The sequence below is a fragment of the Metopolophium dirhodum genome, chromosome 6 (assembly GCF_019925205.1).
Source record: "Metopolophium dirhodum isolate CAU chromosome 6, ASM1992520v1, whole genome shotgun sequence".
In the NCBI taxonomy this organism is placed as follows: domain Eukaryota; kingdom Metazoa; phylum Arthropoda; class Insecta; order Hemiptera; family Aphididae; genus Metopolophium; species Metopolophium dirhodum.
Genome location: NC_083565.1, coordinates 19642457 through 19669519, shown reverse-complemented (window position 1 = coordinate 19669519; position 27063 = coordinate 19642457). Strand labels below are relative to the sequence as shown.

Sequence of the window (27063 nt, the reverse complement as noted above, 5' to 3'; positions counted from 1 at the left end):
GAGATATTATGATGAAGTACCTACTCTGCGCATATACGTGGCACGGACTGGACTTTGGAGATGACTAGACAAAGCTTCTGGCCCGACGGAACGTGTAGCTGCTGTGACAATGCCCTTCACACTCGGACACCCACCGAATTCGAAAATAATTCGTCGTTGGATTGACACCCACATGCAGCCGATAGCTATAAAGGTCCACAGTTATTCGCGTATCCTCAACACCAGCACCGTGGATGTTACCAACGCTCCACCAACTACTTGGTAGCGGTCTACTTAGGTATTCATTTATTTCAGAAGGCGGGCATAATGCACCGCTCCTCGACTGCGGGTGGGAGGTCATGTTATCGGTGCGAGTAAACAGTTGCAGAGTGTCATCCTGGACCAGAGGCTTACGGCGTTTGCCAAACACATATTATGTACCTATTGATGTATTATCCGTACAATATTAATTGTAATAAAAATATCTAAGCAGATTCTGGTTGTGACCGTCTTTGGAACTTTGATCCGGATGAAACTACAATGCGTGGTCCAGAGCAAATTGTTTAATCGATATCCAACAGAAATTCCGAATTCGTGATTATTATAATACCTAATATTTGGATTCGCAAGCCATCCGATGGTGTGCCTCGCACAGTATGTATAGTTAAATTGCCACTATAAAATATCAAATTGCGATAATTCACAATATCTATGCTTACTCTCTGCTTATTGACCATCTGCAATCTGCACTGCTGTCATTACGACGTATTTTGTGGCAATATGATTTATATTATGTATCTTATTTACTTGCAGGTTGTCTTTATTGTCAATTATTTTCGAATCGTATGCAACATTTGTGTGTTTTGTAAGTCGTTTACTCGTTTATAATTTATTAATATATTGTTTAAATGTTCGTTTTTATAAATGTATAATTTATTGATTATTAATTATTATATGACCATATTCTGTTTCAAAGTTGGCGTAGATCATGGCAAAAAACACCTTAGTCAGTAAGGATATACCTATTGTATAAAATACTTCAAACTGAAAAAATGACCAATTTATAGTTTACATGACACGTAATCAACAAAATCATTTAAAATAATGTTTTTTCAGCACCATATTATATTACGATCAGACATCATGGTCCAAACAACTTACTCAAACTTCCTGGTTGTCAAAAATCTTTGATATTAAGTGAAAATCAGTCTAGTAAGTAATTGTTGAGTATACAGTGTGTTTCACTCAAATGGTAACACGAAATATTTCCGTTCAGTGACCTTGGATTGAATTGGGGATTTTTCGAGGAGCTAGGGAATACTAAAATACACATTTTGTGATCATTTTCGAATTTTTAATTCTTTTATTGTTCGCATGCGCAATAAAACTTACATTTTTTACACCTATTTTCAACACCAGATTTCGATAAAACTATTTTTTTAAGCAACTTTGATAAACAAACTTTTTTCCTATCTCAAAAATTTACTGAATTACAGCCATCCCAATATGAAACAAAAAAAATTGTTGTTAAATTTTCAATGTTCTGTATTTTGTAATTTTATTATTATTTTTGGTTGGAAGCAAGATAAATGGTTGGGCATGCGTTTATAGGTTATTTAAATAAAGTTAAACATTTTATTTTTATAATTAAGTTTAAATTTAATTTAAATTATTTTTAAACATATTATTACAATTTATAGAATAATACACAATAATAATAGGTGTTTCTATTAAATGTAAGTTTTATTGCGCACAATAAAAGAATTAAAAATTCGAAAATGATCACAAAATGTGTATTTTAGTATTCCCTAGCTCCTCGAAAAATCCCCAATTCAGTCCAAGGTTACTGAACGGAAATATTTCGTGTTACCATTTGAGTGAAACATACTGTATATAAACAAATTAGATACTATAAGAATTAGATTTACAAAACATATCAATCACTCCGAACTGACAATACCCTTTTCACGTATTTTTATCCATTTGATGTATTTGAATAAATCTAAAAGAGATTTATAACATAAGAACAAATAGAGCATTTCAATTGATTCTTGCTTAGGAAGCGTAGGAAGTTGTAAATAATATTGGCATTCGCTACATTTAAAATACGTACGATACATTCAAAAATGATAAGTTAATTTCATTTAAATCAGTAAATCACGAGAGATCTTACACAGTTACAATCAATGAAAACCAAAGTGTTTATCACACATGTCATGATCACACTGTCATGCACTTATAAAAGTTATAATATGATGTTTGTTATAAATTCTATCTTTTTGTTTATAATAATAATATGCGTGTGCGTCTTTCGATTAAATATCTTCAATGTGGCGACAATAAACGAATTCAGAAATTTTTTTGTAGGTTTAAACGAATTTAAAACGATTATTTTCAAAATTGTATTCTTTATATCCCTATAATATAATATAGGTACTACCATATTATTACCTATATGTATATATACTTGCCGCTCGTAACGAAATATGTATAAAATTTCCGTGGCTACCCTATATAAAAATAAAAATTCACGGTAACGTCACCACCGCCGAATTTACCTGCAGTGTAAATAGCCGTAATATATCTACAATAATAATAATATATAGGTATGCCAGACGTCGTCGACGTATACGCGGTTACAACCACCCCGCCGCCGACCGCTGCATCAAGGCGTTTCGTCGAGCGCAGTCGCTGACCGCCACCTCTGTTTACCAAACCACACCACCACTCGGTCGCGGTATATAGGTACCTCGACCCTGAACCATGGTGTGGTGCATACTACGAAACTACGAGTCGCTTACGTTGTATAATATACGGTTACGTCGAGCGCGTAAAATAACACAGACTGCACGGCGGCGCCTACATGTACTGGGTGATCCATTTGTCGCATGACACTCATTGTATCAAAAAAAAAAATCTCGCGTTTTTGAAAATATTTTTTTTTTTCATACATTTTCTAAAAAATTATATTTTTAATATTTTTTTTATCGTTGTTAGGTTTTAGGTTTTCAATGACAATATTATACATTTTTAATCCCTTGTTCCAAAGAAGAATATTTTTTTGCAGTATACCCTGTGTATAAAAATCGAATTTTGGACTAGTTGTTTATGATTTATAAGTTCTTAAAGTTTCGATGAGCCGAGTGTTGGAGACACAGGGCCACAGGGGTACCCCATGATATGATCAGTGCATTCATCTAAGTTTTAAATACCTATACTTAACTAATGTATTATGTACAACAAACTACTTGTCCCAGATTTTATTTCTATATTCCGGAATACTCTGAGTAATATTCTTCTTCAGAATGTGTTCAACAGAGCAGTGTTGGGAATTATTTAGATAAAATTATTTATTTAATTATCTTATCTAGATAAAAATAATTAAATCATCTAATTATCTCATCTAGATAAATGTAATGGTTATCTGTGAAAATGTATCTAGATAAATAATATAATAATAAGAATATTTTAAAAAACTGAAATAGCTAATAATTCATGAGAACCGGTAGTGATTCCAAATTTCAATGTTATTATAGTTAAAAAAAGAAATGTTTACTGAAATATTGTCAGTTTTATTTTGTTATTTTATTTTTATTCAAGTTGTATTAAAAATTAAAATTGTATATTAATTTAGTTGAGAAATGACATTAAGGATTAATTTATTAATAAATATTATCTAATTAGTGATTACTAATAAATTACATTATTTATAATATAATTTTAAAAAAATTATCTATTTTTTTATCTAGTTGATTACTTTAATCTTTATCTAGATAAAAAAAAAATGATGTTATATTTTATCTTATCTAGATAAATTTTGAATTAATCATCTGTTATCTTATCCAGATGATTTTTTGGTTATCTCTTCCCCATACTGCAACAGAGTAAAAAACTTAAAAAAAAAAAATACTAAATACATTTTTTTTCCCAAAAATGTAGTCTCGGCGTTTTGTATTGAATTTAAATCACGCGTGAGAAACATATAATATTCAAAACCGTCGGTGTTTTGTGTACAACAATAACAATTACTCTTGTTTCGAGTTGAACGGATCACCCCGTTATACCTAGGTTATACCAAGTATACAACTACGGCGAAAAGGAATACTCAGCGATCGTCGTCGGCGCCGGCACAACGTAACGGTTGTTGAGCCAGCTGTGGCGACGACCGGCGGCGGCGGTGGCGGCGGCGGCGGAGCTTATTGCCGCCGCTGCTGCTCCCCTCGGATTTCCAGTAAATTGGCCGCAGCCGTTCGCGCGCTCGCCGCCCCCCGTATCGCATTTGTTTCGCGTGCGTTCCGTCGCTCGCTCGTACGTTCGTCCGTATTTGAAATTGTTACTATTACACACATCACCCAACGCGCGTCACGTTCACCCCCCCACCCAACCACCGACCACTGACACCCACCACCCCAAGTGCTCGCAGAATACTACAACTTAGTACGATTACTACTACTATACTCGCACCGCTGCCTCCTAGTCTCCGGGGTGAGTATGTATACATTATGCTATATAGAAATAACGCACGCAGCTGCTGTTGTTTTTCGTACATGTTATACACTTTCAATAATATTATTATAGCTTAAACTGCAGTTTTTTTTTTAAATGTATATATATAGTCAATCTGTTTACAAAATAAAAACAATAAGTAAACTGCAGTTATAAACCGTAATGGAATACCGATTTGATCCGCATGCAATGTATTAAGTGCATAAATATAATATTATGATAATATTATAATACTAACTGCTGCCCGTGACTAGTTAAATAATGCCAGTGGATTTATAACCAGCTGTCTTGATAACTCCGTTAAATGTAGTAATAATTACCGGTCATATTGTTAACACAGTCTCTCGGGTGGTTTTGACCAAATAAGTGTCTAAAATCGAATCCGATTCTAACAGCTATTTTAATTTTGTAACCAATGGCGACCCTCTGCAAACAAAATAATATTCGTTTTCGCCAACAAATCCCCGTGTGAGCCTCTCTTTAAAATGAGAATTTCGGAAAATTGGCTTCAAGGTGCACATCCTCGGTATAGGATTACTTACATATATGTACCTAATTTCAAAACCGGCACGTACGAGTGCAATAGACACGGCTTGCGGCTGTGGATAGCTCTCACACACACACACCATTGCCTTTTATAAATATATAGATTGGCCGTACCTATATAATCGTAAGTTTAGACGTTATCGATGAACTATAATACCATGATATATTATGGTATCTGCAGATAACAATTATTTGGTATTGTATTTACATATCGAGCACAGGATAAAATTGTGCAAATTTTTTTTTTGTTTTTTATAAAAGAATTATTATTTTGATCGTGGCACTTTAAATATTAATATTAATTAACACTCGAAAATAACGATTTCAGTGGATTAATAACAAATTAATTGATTAATATATTTTGAAAAATATTTATATAATTAGATAGGTACCGGTAAAATATACAACAATACAACGGGTATTAAATTAGTTTAACATGTCGTCACACTGCCCAATAGCCTTGATGCCAAGCCTTACTTTTATAAAACAAATAATATATAATATATTTTATTAAATCATATGCTATACTAATAATATTATAATAAATTGATATATTTTATATCAAATTTGATATTTAATGCCAAGACTTGACTTAAAAATTTGAAACATTATTGCACCTATTGGTTAAGACTTTTTTTCTGACTATCAATTTTCAAAAAAAAAAAATCAAAACATTTATTTTCAATTCTATATCAATAGACGAAAACTGCAGTAGACATTTTAAAAACGAACATTAGCGAATACTCAATGGTTCGTATCGACGACATTGTCCGACAATTGTTATCTGTTAACATTGTCCATAATGTATAAATACTATATATATATTATTGTAATATAACCCGAATTGTAAATAGTTTCTACCAAAGAACAATACAAAATAATTAGAACGAAAAATGTGCTTAGTTTCCCGCGCAGTAGATATTTTTAATATCATGTAATTAATGACTAATGTACGCGAACGGTCTGCAATAGGGTCAATATATTGAGCTACGACCAGTTTTTCTCACTTCCATTTGCGAGTGCTAATCGGAAGGAAACTATAACATTGTTACACACTCTCACCTCTATATAGGTACTGCTGACGAATTAATAAATATAAATTCGGAAAGCTCTGTAAGAATGCACTGATGGCCACGGAAACCCGTACTTATTGCAACGATTCCCTCGAACCCTTGTGGCTTATACAATATTGAAAACTGTACACGTTACATATTGTGATTTTTTACAATTTGTTCAGTCAAAACAGAATAATAACCTAACATGTTTTTTTTTTTTTAAGGTAAATGCGCCTATCTCTTTTGCAATAGTTAATTATAATTAACTATACGTGATGTGTTTGCTGGAGTGACGGCTATAAATATATAATAGGTCGTATGGAATCTGCATAATATTTTATACTTATAATCTATATAGGTACAGGATGTAACAAAAAGACCTGAAAAATAAAAATAAAAAATTGACAATAGGTCAAAGAAAACTATACGGATAATAAACAATTTAAAAATAAACTCAAGTCAGGAAATTCCTAAAAAGAATATTTTGAACAAAGTAATTTATTACGTTTCAAATTACTTACTTCAAAAATATATTGATCTTTAAAAAAATTGTAAAAATAAGATATTATTTGACTTAAATAAACGTTTTTACCATCAAAATGTATCTAAACATTAGATTTACAAATTGTATATTTGTAATTTTTCCAAAAAAAATGTAAAACAATTTAATTTATTTTCAGTATTGAGCAAGCGTCTTTAAATTATAATCAAAGTTATTTCATTTATCAGGTCTTTCTGTTACACACCTGGTATACATTTCATAAATATAGTTTTATGTCAATCCAGTTACATAGCTATGGCATGTAATATTTGATTTCTTCGGTCTTCGGGAAATGTTAACTTCATTTAAAATAAGCAACACTATACTTTTTGTAACATGTTTGCAGTATTATTAACTTTAATATAATGTTAAAACGTATTAACCAAGTGCTATACAGCAAATTAACTTAATTAAACAAGTTTTCGCTAGGGTATAAAACATTTAGGTGTACTATTAAATTAACGAAAAATTAATTATTATTATAAAAAAGCAAAGAATTGTAATAATAGTAATAATATTAATGCATAATTTACGTAACTCACGAGCAGCAATAAAACAAATTATATTCAGACGCATCGTTTATTTCATAGAAGAGAAAAGTGACTGCTAATAACAATAAATAAACTAAAAACATATAAGTGAGAATAATATTATAATTACTAATTTTGCGAACCAAAGTTGCTTAAATATGAAAATTACACATTTAATTGAGTTTTGTATTCATTTACAAAACATTAAACTCTTTATAAATTACAATATCAGTTATTTATTCCATTATAGGATAAAATAATGCTATTATAAAGCCAATGGCTTTGTCACAAAATAAAAAGCAATTTATCTTGCACTATCTCGCAGATACTCAATTTAAAAAACCGGAAATTTTGAAGAATAATGTATTTGATATAATATCTATAATATTTGGAAAATAATAATACACAATGAACGGACTTGCATTTTGTTTAACACTTAAATAGTTTGATACATTCTTAACATTTATTTGTTCAGATTAATTATTTTGATATGACTTATTGTCAATAGGTAGTAGGTACTCATTGTTTGTAATATAGAACTTCCCCCCACCCAAAAAAATCTCCAGAGAAATCAAATCATAATTTAAACAAGTTTAGAAACATTTATTATTTCTATTCGTTAGGTAGATAATTTATAAATGCCTAACTCGAATGATTATTCAGAAAAAAACATGTTTAAAATAATATATGTCCACATAAAAGTTTTACATTTTACATGAATACATGATACATAATAAATTATTCTTTGTTTTCATAAAGCTAAACTCCATTAAGTTCAAACATTTTTTTAGTAGCTTATAAATCTTGAATTGATGATAACTTATTAATATTTAAATATGTACCATATCACAAAACCGACATTAAGTATTAACGTAACATAATACAATTATCTATAAAGTAAGTACAATTTCTCAGAATATCAACTTCATACAAATTTTCAAGAAATAATAATAAGTCTTAGAACAGGAAGACGCATTTTCAGGATATAACAAAGACATAATATCTTAAATAAGTGCCTTGTTTATAGCTAGAAACTTTAAAAATAATCAAATAAAGTTAGTGGGCATTAATTCATGATCAATGTATTTTTACAGTATTTTAAATGTACCTATTTAATACAATAATTGAATGTATTAAAAAATAATATACCCATAAATAGCTTAAATAAAAATTCGCAAATACCAAAAGTATTATAAATTTAATTTAAACTACTATAGTTTCAGCCTTTTGCTTTCAGGTAAAAATCACACATCAAAGATTATTATCTAACAACTTTATAAAAATGCAATAACTGATTACTGATATAAAAAAAAATCTATTTTAGGTTATACAGTATGCTATTAATAATACATTTTTGTATTTTAACATCCAGAACCAAATATGATAGCTAATCATTTTTATTTATATTTAAACCACATAATCATTTTAAACTATATATTATTATTATTATTATTATTATTTAACTTTGATATAGGTACTGTAAGTACTTAGTTTCTAAAACTACTAACGACAGCTGGCAAATATAATTTTTTTGGTTTATTTCTTGAAATTAAATGTCAACATGAATTATTTTTAATGCTTCTTTAATCGTAGATTATTTTTTAATTAGAATTCTATAATTCAAAATGTCTATAAAACGATATAATTGTGTAGTAAACTACACTATATGTACCACGAAATTGCAAACCTCAGCTACTTTATATATCTATTATTGAATTCGATGCGGTTTCGATTTAACATTTGCTACTCGAGATATCGTTTTATTTATTTATGTACCTATTAATTTTTAAGAGAATCATTAAGTGTATTGGTTTTACAATGAGGTTTCTTTTTGTGTTAAGTTTTTTTTCTGGTTGTTTATAAAAAGCTTTAAAAGTTCCAAGTAGTCTCTTCATAAGTATATAGTTCGAAATAAATTGAATATAGTTTTAGACTTTAGTAGATTGTATAAATAAATAGTAATATAATTTTAATATTAATAATGGGCTAACGTTACATCTGTAATCATGTATCTCCTAATAGGTACACTTTATTGAATAGGTTAGGCTAGACAGCGTGTCTTAATCTGGTATATTTGGTTTGTAGTGTTTTCAATCTTAGATAAGTATATAATAAGACGAATCATGGTATAATAGTTTTCTTCTCAATTTTATGAATTAAATATTTTAATACTAAAAATAAATTTGATACCGAATTGTTATACATTTTTAACATTTAATTTTATTATTTAACTTTAATTACAATTTGAAGCATATAACGTTCATGTACCTTACATACTTCGTGTTATAACTTATAATATAGGTTGAGTGTTCGAACTTGACTTATATTTTCATGTTGTAAACTTGTAAACATAAATTTCTATTACATTTTTAGTTCTGTGTCTTCCATTCTTCCACGTATCTTTTCTTTATAGGGTTCTTTAAACTGTTCATTTAAAAGAGGTATGGCTTTTGTCATGCATGTCTAGCTTTTCTTTTCTGTAGTAGAAACCTTCCAAATATCCAATCGGTAACAAATTTGTTATTACTCTGTAGTTTTCTATGCAATATTAAATAATAACAAAGATGAACTCTTTTTTACTCATGATTCGGAAATATTAGTTTTAAATGTTAAAAATCTTTAAGTTATTGATGAATCTACATAATGTCTCACTCAACATGTAGAATCATATTATCTTTTTAAAAAATGTGCAATGTGCTCCAAGCTTGTAACATGCAATAGTTATGGCAACGAAGTAAGATACAATAGCCAATTTTCCTTTACAACATAGACATATATACTATATAGTTATTTGTAGGTTTACTATATTATTGTTTACTTATTACTTATTAGGTATATTATTTTATCTTACTAATTAGTAACGTTAATAATAATTTGTCTCGATAATCATATATTAAGACGGATGCTAATATTTATAAACGAAGTTCGGTATACTGTTCTAGTGGTGAAACTTTTGTAAAATATTGACTTTGATTAAATCGATAGTCTATACACACAATTACACTAAAATACAAAAGTAGCTGTCTTGAATCTTGAATACTTAAACTAAACTAGAAATTATTTTTGGATATTATGGAATAATACGGAATAATGCTCAAAATATGTACATACCTAGCTAATTATCTTTTATATATGAATTCAAATAATTACAGACTTCATGATGTAAAAATGTATATTAATTATATTAATTGTCAACAAATGTTGTTTCGAAGTTTAAATTTTGGTAAAATACTGATTCAGGTATTTATTTTATAACCAAAATTATTTTTAGCATTTTATATTTATCTTATATATTAATATTTAAACAACTCAATACTCAACTACATTATAAATTGTTCACCCTATTTCTAAAATAAAAATAAAATACAATTTTAGAACTGAATACATTTGTTCTGTAAAATTATAATGTAGATAGGTATTAAGTGCTAGGTAACTAACAATTAAGTATTTCGATTAAAATTATTAAAATTATTTTTTTTCAAATAAAAATTTCTGCAATATTTTCTTATTTCTTAAGTTTTTTCTTAGCTGCAAATATATTTAATATGTTCTTATACTATAATAAATATCATATTGACCTGCGTATAATCAGCTTTAATTAAATATGTTATCCATCTATTAAGTAGCGTATTTGAGGAGGAGGGGCAGTGGATCACCCCCCCCCCCCAACATGACTTGAAGAATAATTAGTTTTTATATAATTGTAATAGATACATACTATGATGTTGATGCAAAATGAATTTTTTTTATATTGTACATGTTTTCATATTATGTTATAGCTGACTGGAGTTTCTAATAAATTTGTTGGTACATCCTGGGGATGGACATTTACTTCGTAGTAGTCAGATCAGTAATCTTATCACATAAACAGTCGCATATTCGCATAACGATTTACATTATCATTAAGCCCGGATAAGGGAGCTAAGTAGAGGGGCCACGTCCCCGTGGCCCACGTATGTAAAGGGCCCATAGTCTTCTCGGCTTAAAACGACATTGAGTGGTAATTTGTACTTTTTATAGTGCCTACAAGAATATTTTTTTTTTCTTGTTTGAACTAACAGGTTCTGGGCTTGAATTTATCACTAAATTAAAGATATTATACTATATAAATATTATTTTAATTTATAGTAAGTTGTCTATTGTCTAACCAGAAATCTCCTTTGAGATTGAATATTTAACATTATTTCTTTTAGAAAAGAGTCATCACTCATAAGACACAAACGTGGTAATAAACTTCGTGGTAAATTCAATAGGGTAGAATATAATATAAGCTTGTGTATAATAATTAATAATTTTAGTGCCCCCCCCCCCCCCCCCCATAAAATTAAATCAAATACAACACTGCATCTATTGTGTATTCAACAAACAATAATGATCAGATGATTTGATATGAACAACAATCAATTATCATTCAATTAAAATAGATGCATACCTAGTCTTGTCCTACCTATCACTTGAAGGTATCTTCAAAATGATGTCGTTGTCATATTATGTAAAGTTTGATAAGTTTATACCTGTGTAGGTATCGCGGTTTAAGATAATATCTTTATTATCTTAAATCGTGGGAGGTAAAAAAGGAAAACCCACATACCCACTTGTATATAAAATAATATATTTAAATATAATTATTGAATATAAACACCTTAGTATTTACTATTTTATATTTATAACAAATGGTTAAAACTAATATGTTTAAACTTTAAACAAATACTTACGGTATTTGTTAGCACGTACCAATAATATGACGAAATATTATACAGTCTGAGTCTAGGTCCAAATCCAGACATCGAAATCAGCACATTAAAATTCTTTGAAACAATACAAATATTAAACCTAATATAAGACATAATCAACAGTTTTAATGTACACAAGTATCTAAGTTTTATTTTAAAACTGTATTTATTTTATTTTTTTCCTTTTTTATTCTTCTCTCGATTTTTAATTGAATAAGTTATTATTAAAATGTAAATGTATATACAAATGTAATGCTAATGGACTTAGTAGTCGAAGCAGAAATTTATAATTTCAAGATCAATAAAAATGAAAAGAAAAAAAGAAAAAGAAATAGTATACGATGTAAAGAAATTATAATTAAAATTATTTTTCGTTTTTAGTTGGTATTAATTAAAAACTATTTTGTATTTTGTTATCTAAAAAATAAAATAGTAATATTATTTTTTTTTATCTTCTTTAAATTAAAATTTGTCTAAAGAAAATTATGTCATTGATTAAATTTATAAAATGAAATTTAATTCTTTTTTTTATGTTTCTTTTCTAATTTTTCCATTCAAAATTTAGTTACCAACTTAACTATATAGACTTGGGAGGCACTTTGTTTTGCATCGGGATAATTCGGAATACTGTTCCAGATGTTTACATCTGTAAAACTAATTGAATCCTATCTACCTGAGTGCCTGGCTATTTATTTAATCGATAAAGATTTTAAATCTGCATAATATATTAGTGTATGTCCATCCACATAATGAATAATTATCTTAATAAATTGAAATGTATAATCATCATATTATATTAATAAATCAAGCATTATTGTAAAGTTATAGTTACAAAAATATTATACTTGATGAAATATAATTTGTTTTTAAATATCATATTAAAGAAAGAGTGTTCGGCCACGTGCTTCCACTTACTTATATTAATGTGAACCGACTAACCGAGTTTCCATTTTAATTGCATTTCTCGAAGGGAGCTTTTTTTAATGTTTACAGGTATAATTTGATTACTTACTCACTAGTATAAGTCATATTACATTTATTTAGAGACGAGTTTTAATAAACAAGTATTACGCTATGTACCTGTAATAATAATAATATTAATAATAATAATGATAATAATAATTAGACTATAAAGTGCAAAAATTTCACAAAAATAGCCAATAATATAACTGATTAGTCAACAATATTGAATATACTAGTGTTTTTTTCTGCTTATAGTTATCGTTACCTAATACCCAACACATAGACGATAGACTGACTAAACTGATTTTCTTAAAAATATCAGAATGATGTGATGAACAGAAAAAATACAATGAAATGTGGAGTAAAATAAGTTACTGTGTTTAGTACATTTACTGTATCGGCTTACAAATAACAGACTCGTCGTTTATGTCACTCTCAGGTCTCAGTTAATTTTCTACGGTAGTATGGTCAACTTACAGAACACAGCTGACAGCAGGAACGTTGAGTACGATAGTAACGAGCGTATAGGGTAGTCGGGTTTTGATAGTGAAATAGACAGCAGTCTACAATTTAACTGATCATTTTAAATCGAAGTAATCTAATCAAATAATTGTACATTTCGCCATCATAATAATATATAATATTATATTAATAAATTTAATTGTTCAACTCGTACTCCGCTACTCCTGCAGTGATTGACAATACCGACCTCGAAAACAGGGTTACCCCGTCGATAGTGTACGTACTGCATTAATGTATATTTGTGTGACTATTTTAAAACAAATCTGTGTACCTATACGTTGCTATATATCGTGTTCGACTGTGTGAGTTTGAACGTAGGTCATAAGTATATTATAGGACCTGTAAAAACGTACAATTTAACTTTGAAAACTTTATAATTATCAGTCCAACAACCCGGTTCGAGTAGTGGCAATTATATCCACTTCTTTAATAACGACTTCTGGATTAGGTATAATTAATATCGACAGCCACTTGGTCTGAAAGAATGAGGGAGGTAAGCCCGAGGTATGTTGCAATTGTACGCTATACTTAAATATACAAACGTTTCAAATATTAAATATATCATACGGTTTTTAGTTCTGTATAACTTATCAAGCCATTTATAGTTGAATTAAAAGTTCAAAATACTGAGTAAGCAAGACGTATAAGTACTGACATTTTAGATTCAGGAGGTTAACCATTAGAAATATTTTTACTCTCTAAACTATATTATATTTTAAGTTTTCTATTATTTAAGTCACTTATTACTCTGCTAAGAAATAGCCATGTATAAGACATTATTCCATTGTAAATTATTAACTATTATGCCATGGGGCATGTAAAACAAGAAAAAAAACAAAAAAATGTATATTTCAATAACTATCCAAACATTATTATGTTGACAAAAAGTTTGAAATTTCTAATATTATTTTTAAAAATTGCAATGGTCGCCATAATTTCAAGTTGAATTTACTCAAGAATATAGTAGTTAGCAGTCCCTCAAAGTTTGACTTTTCAAAGTCAGAGTTTGCCCAAACTTCACCTCATACTTTTTATTCTTCCAAAATCCAACAAACGTCTTATGCGACATATTATGTATAAATATATTGTGCCCTATTGTGTACTATTATTTCGTGTGTAAAAGACAAATGTACGAGTATGACCAATAAAACCATGATAACACAGTAGGGGTACTGTTGTTATTGATTCAAAATTCAAATGGATATTCGCTAATATTATAACTGTATGCATTATTTACAATGCCCGCATACGATAATGGCATTAGTTTCCCGACAGACATTATATTAATGAATATTATGCAGATATAATTGATCTAGTTTGTTATAATTTTATAAGCTATTATGCATATTTTTACGGTCTTACAGTAAAACCGAACAGCTATGAATTATGATGCCATTGATTGTTGATACTGCGCATAAGTCTTATAAACCATAAGAATCAAACCAAAGACGATTGAAATAATATTCGCACATAAGGTACGAACTCGATTATTTTTCGATTCAGCAGCTGTAAGCCGCAGTCTAGTATTATACCTTTTGAAACAATGAAAAGTACACGTGTAACATAATAATATATAGGTACACTAACCGCAAACTACAAACAATACATACTCATAATGAAGAAGCGTCACGTGTATATGAAAATGAAATTGTTCTAACAAATATGCTCAACACAAAAATGCGCTCTTTTGTATTTTAACTCGACGTGTAGCGGTGCTAATCCAAGTTGTCAAAGTGTATGTATAATAAATACCAATAATAATAATAAAAAAAAGGCCTGGAAAGTTGCTCGCTGCTGTGAATAGTATGTGTCGAGTGTACTTCGTCATTTAGCGGGTCACATATTGTAATGTATGTGTAAATTTTGAATTCTATGATATATCATAAAGACGTAGACCGCGCGATGTGTCAGTCTTTATTTTTAAGAACATTGTATCATTCATTTTTATTGCTATTAGTTGTTATATGATACTAATTGTATTGGTTGAACTACTAGAACTAATTTGTTCCACAAATAAATCGTGTATATCATATCATAATATTAATAATTATAATATTATATCATAAAATATTACTACCTATTTGGTGTCTGAACTTATAAGTCAATACCGACGTGCTATAGAAGAGCGTGAATACTAAATAGGTTCGAGGTATAAATAGCTTGAAAATAATTTAAATATTTTTAAAATCGTATATAGGTAGTAAATAAAAATATTTGTAATGGCAAAACATGTCAAGTCCCTACGAATTTTATATTTGTGTAACAAAAAATAACAAAAATCGCTTAAAGAGAAATTGTTATTTTACGTGTGAATATATTCTAATTTCGTCATAATTCTTACTTCAAACGCTCATAAAAAATGAATATGGGAGTTACGTTGGATCGATTTTTTTTTAAATTCTAGTATGAACTTCTTTTGAGGAAACTTGTATTAATTTATCAAGCTGTTTGACCAAGCGTAAATATTTTAATCGAAATTTATAGAAATAAATAATAATAAAAATAGTAGAACATTTAAAATATCCATAAATATCTTAATAGAGTCAAAATATTTTTGAAACAATAATAATAATATTATGTTTAGAAAATGTTAATATACTTCAAGTATCTATACATACGGCCTTCCACAATTCAATACAATTTTAAAATTGTATTTTATATTTTAGTTACCACCAAAGTAGGTAATACTTCTTTAGGTAATACCCATTTTTGTTGTACTTCACAGGAAAAACTCTCAAGTCACGTAAAATTTTCGTATTTTGATAACTGTATTTTTTTTATCCGAAAAAGAAAACTTTCTACAGCCCGCATTGAACACCGATTTTTATTTCATTTCAAATAATGATATAAAGTAATTTGTAAAAAAAGCTCAAAACTGTCTTTTTTTATAGAGTTTAACTATTATCAAGTTTGAGATTTAAATATTAAATAACTGAGCTCAATGTGGTCTGAAAAACATTTCAATCTGATAACTAAAAAAAATTATAAGCAAATTTGGTCGATTCTACAGAACGGGATCATTATTCCGTAGAGTGTATTTTTGAAGATAAAATAACTTAAATAACTTAAGCACCGGGCGCCATAATCTGATAAATTGTGATGTATAATTATGTATTTATAGCGATCAAATAAACAAATTAATTTGACTCACGTAGTGACGTCCCATATTACTGATTAGGTACTGAAGGTGATTTGGCCGCTGTTTCGCTAGGTATAGTTTAAGACACTAAAAGTTGGAGCACTACGTCATGTCGTTATTATACATAAATTATGTAACATAATATATATGACTTGCAAACATTCTGATATTCACTATACAATTTTAAATTATTATGATAGCTTGACTATTCAATATTTATGGCTTTTTAATATTTGTACAAATTGCAATTTTCTATTATAAATTATACTTTGAGTTCAACGATCTTCTTTAATACTATAATATTGTTAAAAAAAAAAGAACAATCAAAAATCAATATACTTCTTCAAAATATTTATTCGTCTATAAGTGATAAGTAACAACACTGTGTACGAAAAACGAAAGGTCAATACGTTCTAACATTTAAAGTATTTACAATTACATTACAGTTGCCTATATATTTTGTATATTGCTTTATCATTTAAATTTTCACAAAAAATAATAGGTTTAAATTAATAAATTAGGTTATTATATTCTAACAGACTTGTTACGAATACTTTTCAAATGTATGCAGAATATGTATTTAAATACTTGGTGTAATTTGTGATATTAAATACTAAATATCTTTCAAAAATAATGTGTAAAAGATTCGAAATACTTTACAAACACTTTTTTATGTTAAAATATTTATGCGTTCATCATAAATCCATAAATGTGTGCTTAAAAATAAATAAATATGTACATACTTTAATAATTGGTTCAAGAATTTCAGATGACACATACCTATTATATTGTCAAGTTAAACTTCAACTAGGTAGGTTTAATTAATTGAATGTAGTTATTGTATGACCTGCATATTTAATAAAATCTTAAAAATTCTTAGAAGCATTATAAAATATTATTTTAAGAGCAATTTATAAAATAGTAAAATACAGAGCAAAAATATTGGTCGTTGAAATACAACAGTAAAAAGAAAAAAAAGTATTTAATATTCTAAAAGTATTTAAAATACACTTGTATAAAAAAGTATTTGAAATATCAAAAAAGTAATGAAATACAAGTACTTATAGGCATTCGAATACTTAACAAACCTCAATATTTACTATTTAAATTTTAAACGTAATATTAGAGACGAATTGAAAATATTTCAGCCTCTTTTCTATTTAATTTTTACACAGCTTCCATAATTAACATAAATTTAATTAAAACTTTAACCTTGAATCAATTCATAAAATCATGAAATTTCGATTTGCGATTATTAAATTACCAGATTCTAGAATTTTCGTTAGTTTATGCGAGTTAAATAGCAAATTTAATTTTATTAATAATATAAATTAGAAATAATGTAAATATTGAATCTTAATAGCAAATATTTAAAATACTACCTACGTGCTTAAATAATATTATTCCAGCTAATAATTTATTTTCAAACTAATTTTATTTAAAATATCCTAATATCCAATACCTGAATTATTTAGTTTTGTCTGTAGCTTAAAACATGATGTGGCCCATTTATATGTCTGGTTTTGCATTAAAAATATGTATAATATATTTAAACATGACGTACTGTATATTATTTCGTGTAAGTGATTTTTCAAAAATAATTTATTTTAAATATCGTACAAATCCAGTTAGACTTACAAATTGATTGATAATTTAATTAAGTAAATAGTAATATTCTGCAAGGTTAGTTTATATTATTTTCAGGTAAACACTGAACGGTTATTTTCTGGAAAAGTATTTTAACAAATGTTTTCGATAAAATTGATCATTAAACGAATCACCTTGCAACAGTACTATGTATATCTGTATGGTCGTATAGTGTTAGTGTATATACATATATAATTTCATACTGTGCACAGTGGTGATAATTTTAACTATGCGAATAATATATTCGATTTTCCGAATTTTCCAGGAAATATAATATCTAATATCGCGTCTTCTTCACTTTCCTTCCCGCTTTTACATTATACAAAATAAACAATAACACAATAATATGTTTTAATAAGCGTGTCAGCAATAATTATAAGACTTTGGTTTTCTCAGCCGTGCTGCACACTACAATATATTATTATTATTATTGTTATTATATACGCGCGCAGAACCATAACAAATCAGCAGCATTGGCTGTCATTTAATAATAATAATATTACACTCCAATGTTATACTTGCCAAATCCAAACAAACAAACCGTGAGCTTCGCCGTTAAACGTCGTAGTTTGAGTTTTATCCGGCCCGAAGGCGTGCGAGGAGAACTGCAGAAAATTCAAAGCCGTAAAAGCCGATCGAATGGACGTCGGTGTACACCATAAAAGGATCCGGGGGGGGGGGGGGGGGGGGTTGGGTGGAGAGGTTTTCAGTTCGACTTTTACTGCGTCGTACAACCGCCGACATATCGTACGCAAAATATTTGTATAAACTTTATTTATAGGCCACGGCCCGCCCGCGATCTGCAGCTCGAATACGTTGGATGGGTACACATAAGCAATTCCAATTAAAATGTTGACGCTTCAACGCCGTAGTTTGCCGTTTATATTATGTAGGTTATAATATTATGCGCGTCATAATGGTGTACAATATATTATATTATGTACCTATTATAGAAATGCAGAGTGCGAACACAACTTAAAAATGTATATAATAATTATTGTTAGCGCGGCGTATATCACGGTGGAAAATAAAAATCAATATTTTTTTAAAACCCCTTTATACCCTGTTTGTCGATTGTGTCCGATTTAATTATTTCCCGAGCAAGCATAGCAGTTATGCCGCGATTTTTTTTAACATTTTGCCATACTTTATTACACTTCACACATACACACGTTTCAACTGTAGGTAATTTCCAAAAAAAAATTGTATCATCGATCCACAATCAATGGTCATGATGGGGGTGTCTGATACATTCAATAAATATTCAGTAATATTATAATTTATAAACACTAATAATGGCACTATATCAGTATACCTATACCATATAAAGTGTATTTAATAAGATATTACGTCTTAGGTACATTAAAGATTTCCTTGTATTGTCTCGTTGTTTGTAAGATATAACACGAGTTTAACGGGCAATGACTACCATATTATGATCTTTGGGTATTGGTACTTACTCTATTTTTTAACGCTCAATATTATTTCAATATTTCATAGGTACTGCAGTATTACCATTTGCCAATCACCATAGATTATTTATATTTTCTTATATTATAATAATATACTATCCGTATTAACCTGCTTTGCCTGCTTTGCCTTGGGATAAATAAATGTTGGATAAGGGTCACAATCCGAAATGGGCAATTCATACCTGCGGCGGATAGTGATAATATTTGAAGTCCAGAATTTTATTTTTTTGCATATAATAGGACGTATTATCTACCAATCTGATATCTTTATTGAGTTTGATGTGATTGAAAAACGAAGACGATTCATTTAACACTGCTGAGTTTACAAAAAAAAGTATTTATTGGCACAGGTATTTGAAAATATTTCAAGGATAGGGATCAATACCTATTTAGTTTCAGTATATCTTGGGAAATTTCTTGAACTGTGAGGAAAAAAATACTAACTTATTTAGATTTTCAAATATTATTATTCTTTTAAATTTATTTGTATTAAGGTACAGACACAATATTTTGTTTTAATCATTCATCAATTGTGATAACATTATAATTGTATTTTCGTTCAAAAAATTGTTTTACATTAATCACATTAACTGTGCATTTAATAATTTTAAAAAACACGCAACGATAGTACCTACTATCAATTTGCCGTACCATTTTTTTCATGTACCATTTTATTAAAAACAATTTTTTTCAAGTTGCATATTTGATATTTTGATGTTCATTGAATATTTTTGCATATTTTTCTAATTTTTAAGAGAATATAAGTATCATATTTGTAGTTTTTTTATAGCATAATATAAGCATCATATTTCCTATATTTTTGACATAGAAATGATAACCCTCAGCAATATACTTTGCTTTTTATGTATAATAGCTATTACCCGCGTGGCTTTTATTCTAATACTCTTACGACCCGTCCGGGATCCCAAGTAATATTTGTGCAAAATTTGGTGCCAGTTGGTCAAAACTACTCAAAAGTGGAATCACATATGTGAAATTTAGATATAACCCGACTAATAATATCTGTATTACCCGACTATCTATTTTAATAAATCTATGTACCGTTACCGTTTTGCTTCAGTTGAAATATTCTTAATCGTTTTTTGTCAAAATCGGTCGAGTATTTTTTATGGTATATAATGTACCTCAACCATACATTTTGCCTCTTTTTAATAATAATTGCTGTTACTCGATTAAAACTATTTTATGAAATAGCTTCATTAGCCTAAATGACAAAATGTAATACAATAGTAGGTACAGAAAATATCTTATCCAATCATAATGTATAACTAATAACCGTTCAATTATTTGTAACCAATGGTAAGGTACATAGAGGTATAAATAAAAAATATTCGATTTTTGGAAGCCGAAACAAAATTCATATGTGAGCCATAGTGACCTTTAGGTATGTGTGGAAAAACGAAACTATAAATCCTCCCCTAAGCTGGAGTATCAATAAGAAATCTATTAAATATTGGTATAAATTTTATCGAAAACGGTCGAGTAGTCATTGAGGAGGATGGAGGACGAACAAACAAACAAACTTTAATTTTTATTTCATAGATTATAAGATCGGTACTCTGTATTCAAGCAATACATTTAAGGAACAAAGAGAAATATAAAAAAAAATAATAATGTATGCTTATTGCTTACAACTTAAAATTCGTTATGACTGTATAGTTTTATCTTATAAGATAGAAAATGCCTTTATATTATTTTAAAGCGCATTTTTTTTTTTATTCTGTTTTAGCTTTAACACAAAGAATACCATAATATATTATATGATATAGGCATCTAAATTATCTATTAGGGTGGTGCAGTTATCATATCTCTTAAGTCAGGGCTGTATCGTATTGTTGTAAAAATAAAAAAAGTATCGTCCACAAACGAATTCGCCGTTTAGATATTACATACCATCAAGATATTCGCATAGAACTTAAGATTATTCAAGCTATATTACATTTCTATAGACTAAATAATTATTTATAGTGATGTTTTTATATGTATTATATACCATTTTTTTTCATCATATTATTCAAAGAAAAAGAACGTAAAAAGTTCAAAAGGTTTAAAGTTAAAATATTTTATACAACAAAATAACTATACTGTACACAGAACTTTTACTTTTTACTAAATCAAAAATATTCACGTGACCAAAATTAAAAAGGAGTCATTTTACTTTACATTCGTAGTTTTTTTTTAATGTAAGTTTTCCGTTAAGTATTCTTAAAGTAAAACATTATTCTGTGTTCTAAATATTTTAAATTATAAATGTAAAACAATGTACTTTCTGAAAAAGGTCTAATCTGCAGTTTACTATGTTTTTAATATCCAAATAGATGGCCTACCAATCATAAATAATTTAAACGCAAAATTATTTCATTTACAGCTGCCTATGCTTTTAGCATTTTAACGTTCACTCTTTTAAATTACTTTACGACTTCGGATACACAAATTTTATTTTATACGAAGAGTAATAATATTATGACATAGTTTTAGACGCGATGGTTGGTTGATTTTTTTTTATAGCGTAAATCTTACAATCTGTATAGTGTATGAAATACAATACCTATAATAGTAATGCAAGACCTTTGAATAATGTATAAATAATGATGACTGATGATATAATAAACAAGAAGGTGTCCACTGACATTAGTCACTTTAAAATAACGAACTCAGATGTTGGTTAAATTATTTTGAAGCATATTGATGAGAATATTGTTATAATTAATATTAATTATTAAAATTACCTATTGAATATCATCACAGCTTACAAGACACAAATTAGTTTCATATAATATTTTTAATGCATGAATTCAGTATTTATTTTAAAATTAAATTCTTAAATATATTATTTAACAGATATCTATACAAAAATTATTAAAACGTGGTTAATTTTGATTTCGTCGTATGCTATAAAAAGTGTGTATGTAAATTTGTGAGCAAATGGGCAAGCTGTCAAAGCAAAACAAAAATCAATAAAAAACAAAGTTTGTACCTAAATGTACATTAAACAATATAAATTAATTCCAACCTATTAAAGACAGACAGCAATTTTCACCGTTGTCTAGTTGAAAATGCCTAACTACCGATAATATAGAACCGATAATTTCATTGATAGTAATATTAATAATATAATTAATGATAATCTATATTATATTATACCTAGGTATGGATAATTTCCAGTATTATTAGAACGTAGACAAAATTAAACAAAAAAGTTCGTCTTTATTAAAACTTTAATCAATCTCTTGCAATTTAAATAATTTTATAAATAATTAAAGTTAAAAAGTTTTAAATAAATATATGCATTAGAGCTTTAACATTATATTAGATATGTTCATTCAGATTTGTACTGGCATTAATAATCTTTAAAAAATCATTAATACTTATTTTATTTGACATAAATGTGGGCATAAAAAAATGTGGAATTAAAAATTCTATGTTATAATAATTAACGTACTGCAGTATATTTTAATTATACAAGGTGGGTGATCCACTAAATTTGTTCGTTATTTATGAAGGAGCGATATATTATTTTACAACAGTTTATTATTAATTACATTGTGAGTATGTTTAAGGAATTACCCTGACATGCTATACCTGCCTACATTGTATCATGTTAATATTATGTATTATAGTATTATTACGTGCAATTTTATTAATTGAAAGATGAATATTATAATATATTCTATTATGAAGTAAAATTTAACTAAACTATTAAATTCCAGAATATTAAATATGTAATGTCATTTAATATAGTGTTATGTACTAATATAAAGTCAATGTTTAAAGAAAACGTTTAGGTACCAAAAAGTAAATATTATTGGGTTTTATATCGACTCTGTTAATTTCATATAATAAAAAATGATTTGATGTATATTATAAAATATATACAAATATGTTATTAAAATGTATAATAAAACTACATATATATTTTAAATACTGATACATTTTAGCATGGAGGTATGTAACTAGATATTTAATACTTATGAATTAAACATTTAATATTTTATCATATGCCCAAAAGTTATTTATTAATTTTGATCATGGTTTCGGCTACACTTGTTAATTAATTGTGAAATCAATTCAATACTGATATAGGTAGCTAATAAATTATGAAATATTTCAGTGTATTTATTCATTCAGTTATGAATAATTGTTAAGTTCTCACTATATTATATTATATTACTCGAGCTTAATTCATTTTTTATTTTGTTTAATTAAAATGTCCCATAAAATGAAGTGTTCAACTACAATTTTATTTATCGTATCCAAAACTCATCATTCAATTAACAGCCGAATTCAGATGTTTTAAATAAAGATAATTCATTCAATTTATTTATGTGTCCATTTCTATTACAAATATTTAAATATTTTACCACAATTGGAGGTCTCTAAAAAAATTTAAACAAATTTGTATTAAATCTATTTATAAGTTTAATTTTACTAAAATAATAATACACACTATGTAAATTTTCCATAAAGTGATTGGTCAATAGTTGTTCAGTTTTGACTTGACATCTATAATTCAAAATAATAAATAATATTGACCTAATAATAATAAATTATTATTTATTTTATCAAAATCGGAAATATAATAATAATAAATAAAAGAGAATAAACTACATTTTTTTAGTTATTAAGGTATAATTCCATAGAAACTATGATATTATATATTAGGTCAAGAAGGTCGAATAAATTATAATGGTATAATGTATTATAGGAACCTCTAGATATATTATACAGTTGTATTCGTTAATAGATACAATATCTCTATATTTTAGGGTGTTTTTTAAGTAGGTACTCCTAAACTCGAGAAGATCAGATAAACCTACTCGTAACCAAGGGTTTGTAGTTTGAAACTCGACCAAATAACTGTTTTTACGAGAATAATGACGTGCCTTAGAAAACAACTAATAAAATGGGCATTTTGACATTTTGATTTCATAGGCCTGGAAGCTTACTTGAGTATAGATACTGAAAACCATCATAAAAGGCTCGATTAGGAAGGTACTTGATTTTTATCACCTTCTTTTTACACGTTCGCCCACATTAGTTTCTCCGGGTAAACTTCAAGTGAATAAACTAATGAAGATTTAAAGGTAGACAGTTTTAGAGTCAGTTTTAGTTAGAATCACCGCAACTAGTAATTAGAATACAAAAAGTATAATTAGTTTATATAACAATATGATTTATAGATCATCAAATAAAATTTCGCTTTCTGAAATATTCATGAACTTCAGAATAATTAGTTCGGGAATTATGAATACATGCCAATATACATAGCAATGTGGTTAAATGTGTTTTATTCTTTTATATTATTATATTTTTACTATAGTACATTTAATAAGCTTTACACTGCGTGCCATTTGTTATGTTGACAGTACATTAGTAGGTACAATGTAACACTTAACGGGTCATTGCCTACCGTTACGGTTCGACTAAAATACAAACGCTTTTAAGCTGCTTAAAACATTCAAATTGACACTTAGCGTACAAATGCAGTGTACAGATATTAACCTTTTGTACATCGATTTCCAAGTCTTGATGACTTCTTGATAAGACTTAATAAAATATAAAATAAATATCTTCTTCTGAGTATTTTTTTAACACATTATGGAAAAGGTTACAGATAAATATTCAGTATTTACCAATATTTTATCGCAATTCACTTTTTAATTCTAAAAACTTTCCATCACGCTAATGGAATTAAAATTAAAAGTACCTAGCTCAAGTGGATTAAAGTGGAACAAACCAGCGGATTGTAATCTGATTTATAAATACCCTAATCGATCAAAAGAAATAATAATTTATATTTTATTTACGTTATTAAGTTATTTACTTAAAGTGAATAAAATATTAAACATACAGTATTTCAGTATATTATGTAACTCCTCTGCAAAATATTGTCAGTTAAAAAAAAAACGGAGAAATCGCTTTGCTGTATAGTCGATTTCGAGTGTATCTCGTCATTGAGTATAGGTAGATCACTGAAATGGATGTCTTAAATTCGTATTCAATGATAAAAATACTATCGTAGTATACGAAAAACGATTCTGCTCAGAGACCTCGTGTCATCGGTTCATCTTCTATTAGTAATGATATTTCATAAATTTATAATTTACTAGCTGTCCCCGTGCACTCTGTTGCCCGTAATAAATGCCACCCCATTATCACCTGCAGTTAATTCCTATTTTACATTTAAATATTTCGCGGACAGAAGTTAGGTCCTTAAAACTATGCTTTAAACTTGCTCCGAAAAATACTGTGTCATTAAAAAAAAACACTTGCCTATCGGATGAGTGATTCCAGATAACAACATGTGATTTCCATTTTCACATTAATTATAATACTGTACAATAGGTATAGATAAATAAACTATACGTAATTTATTTATTTATCTATAAGTAGGTAATACGATAGATTGAACTTATTTTTGACAACATTAATTATTATTATTATAGTATACCAATATAGGTGTCATAAAATATTGTAATTAACTTGTAACTTATATGTCAATAAACCGACGTACCGTATTATACTAGTGTAAATAGGTTAACGGTATAAATAGTTTAAAATTATTCTGTATATTTTGAAAATTACATTGACCATAGAAATAATATACGTAATCTTGAAATGTTTCGAGTCTCAACCATTAATATTTCTTGAATCACAACAAAATACCTAATTAAACACCTTTAATAATCCTACTTATAATTTCATAAAAAAATATTTAAGAAATATTTAGGTACCTACTTCTTTTAACCAAAGTTATATAGGATATAGGTACTTATTTCATAAATATGAGTACGTTCAATATAATATAGTTTAAAAATACAGATGAAATAAAATGTCATATATTATGATAAAATTGAATTTTTTAAAACATACACATTACGCGTATAGAAAATATACATTCGGAATTGATGATTTTAAAATTTTTTTTTTTTTTATTATTATTAACAGCCATCAACTCATTCGAGTAAATAACCGAATATGTCAGTTACACAGTGGAACCATCAACAACACTCCAGTGACCAGTCTATATTATTGGCTATAAGGTAATTTACCCATCAAATTTTACTAAGTACTTATATAATTCTTATAAAAAAAATGTATGATTATGTACATTGTACTTATGTACAATGTACATGGTATATAATATAGTTTATAACCTAGATTTCTAACGGTTGTATGGAACTTCTTCTGGTAGTAAACATAAGACATATATATTTTTAATTTTTCTTCGAAATTTTGAAGTGTTGTCACTGAACTTTTCTTTTGAAACTTTCTTTAACAAATCAAAATATTTTGCATGTTTTGCTTTTCGTTATTTATGTCATCACAACTTACAGTTTCTAGATATTGCATTATAAATGTATACAGACTGTATAAATAAATATCTATATAAAAAAAGTTATTCACAA

The 27063-nt window shown here is 27.7% G+C and overlaps 1 protein-coding gene across 2 annotated transcripts in view; it reads left to right on the top strand.

Annotated features, from left to right (window-relative positions):
- The first annotated feature begins 4277 nt into the window (after nt 1–4277).
- Nucleotides 4278–27063, top strand: part of LOC132947410 (GTP-binding protein Di-Ras1-like) — a 58088-nt gene continuing 35302 nt past the window's right edge. Inside the window, exons 1-2 of one of the 2 annotated variants that reach the window (XM_061017685.1) lie at nt 4278–4464; nt 26603–26697. In XM_061017685.1, coding sequence (XP_060873668.1) covers nt 26633–26697 — 65 coding nt within the window. In that variant the 5' untranslated portion in view covers nt 4278–4464; nt 26603–26632. The remainder of the gene's footprint in view (nt 4465–26602; nt 26698–27063) is intronic. The other variant, XM_061017687.1, reaches the window with a different exon arrangement.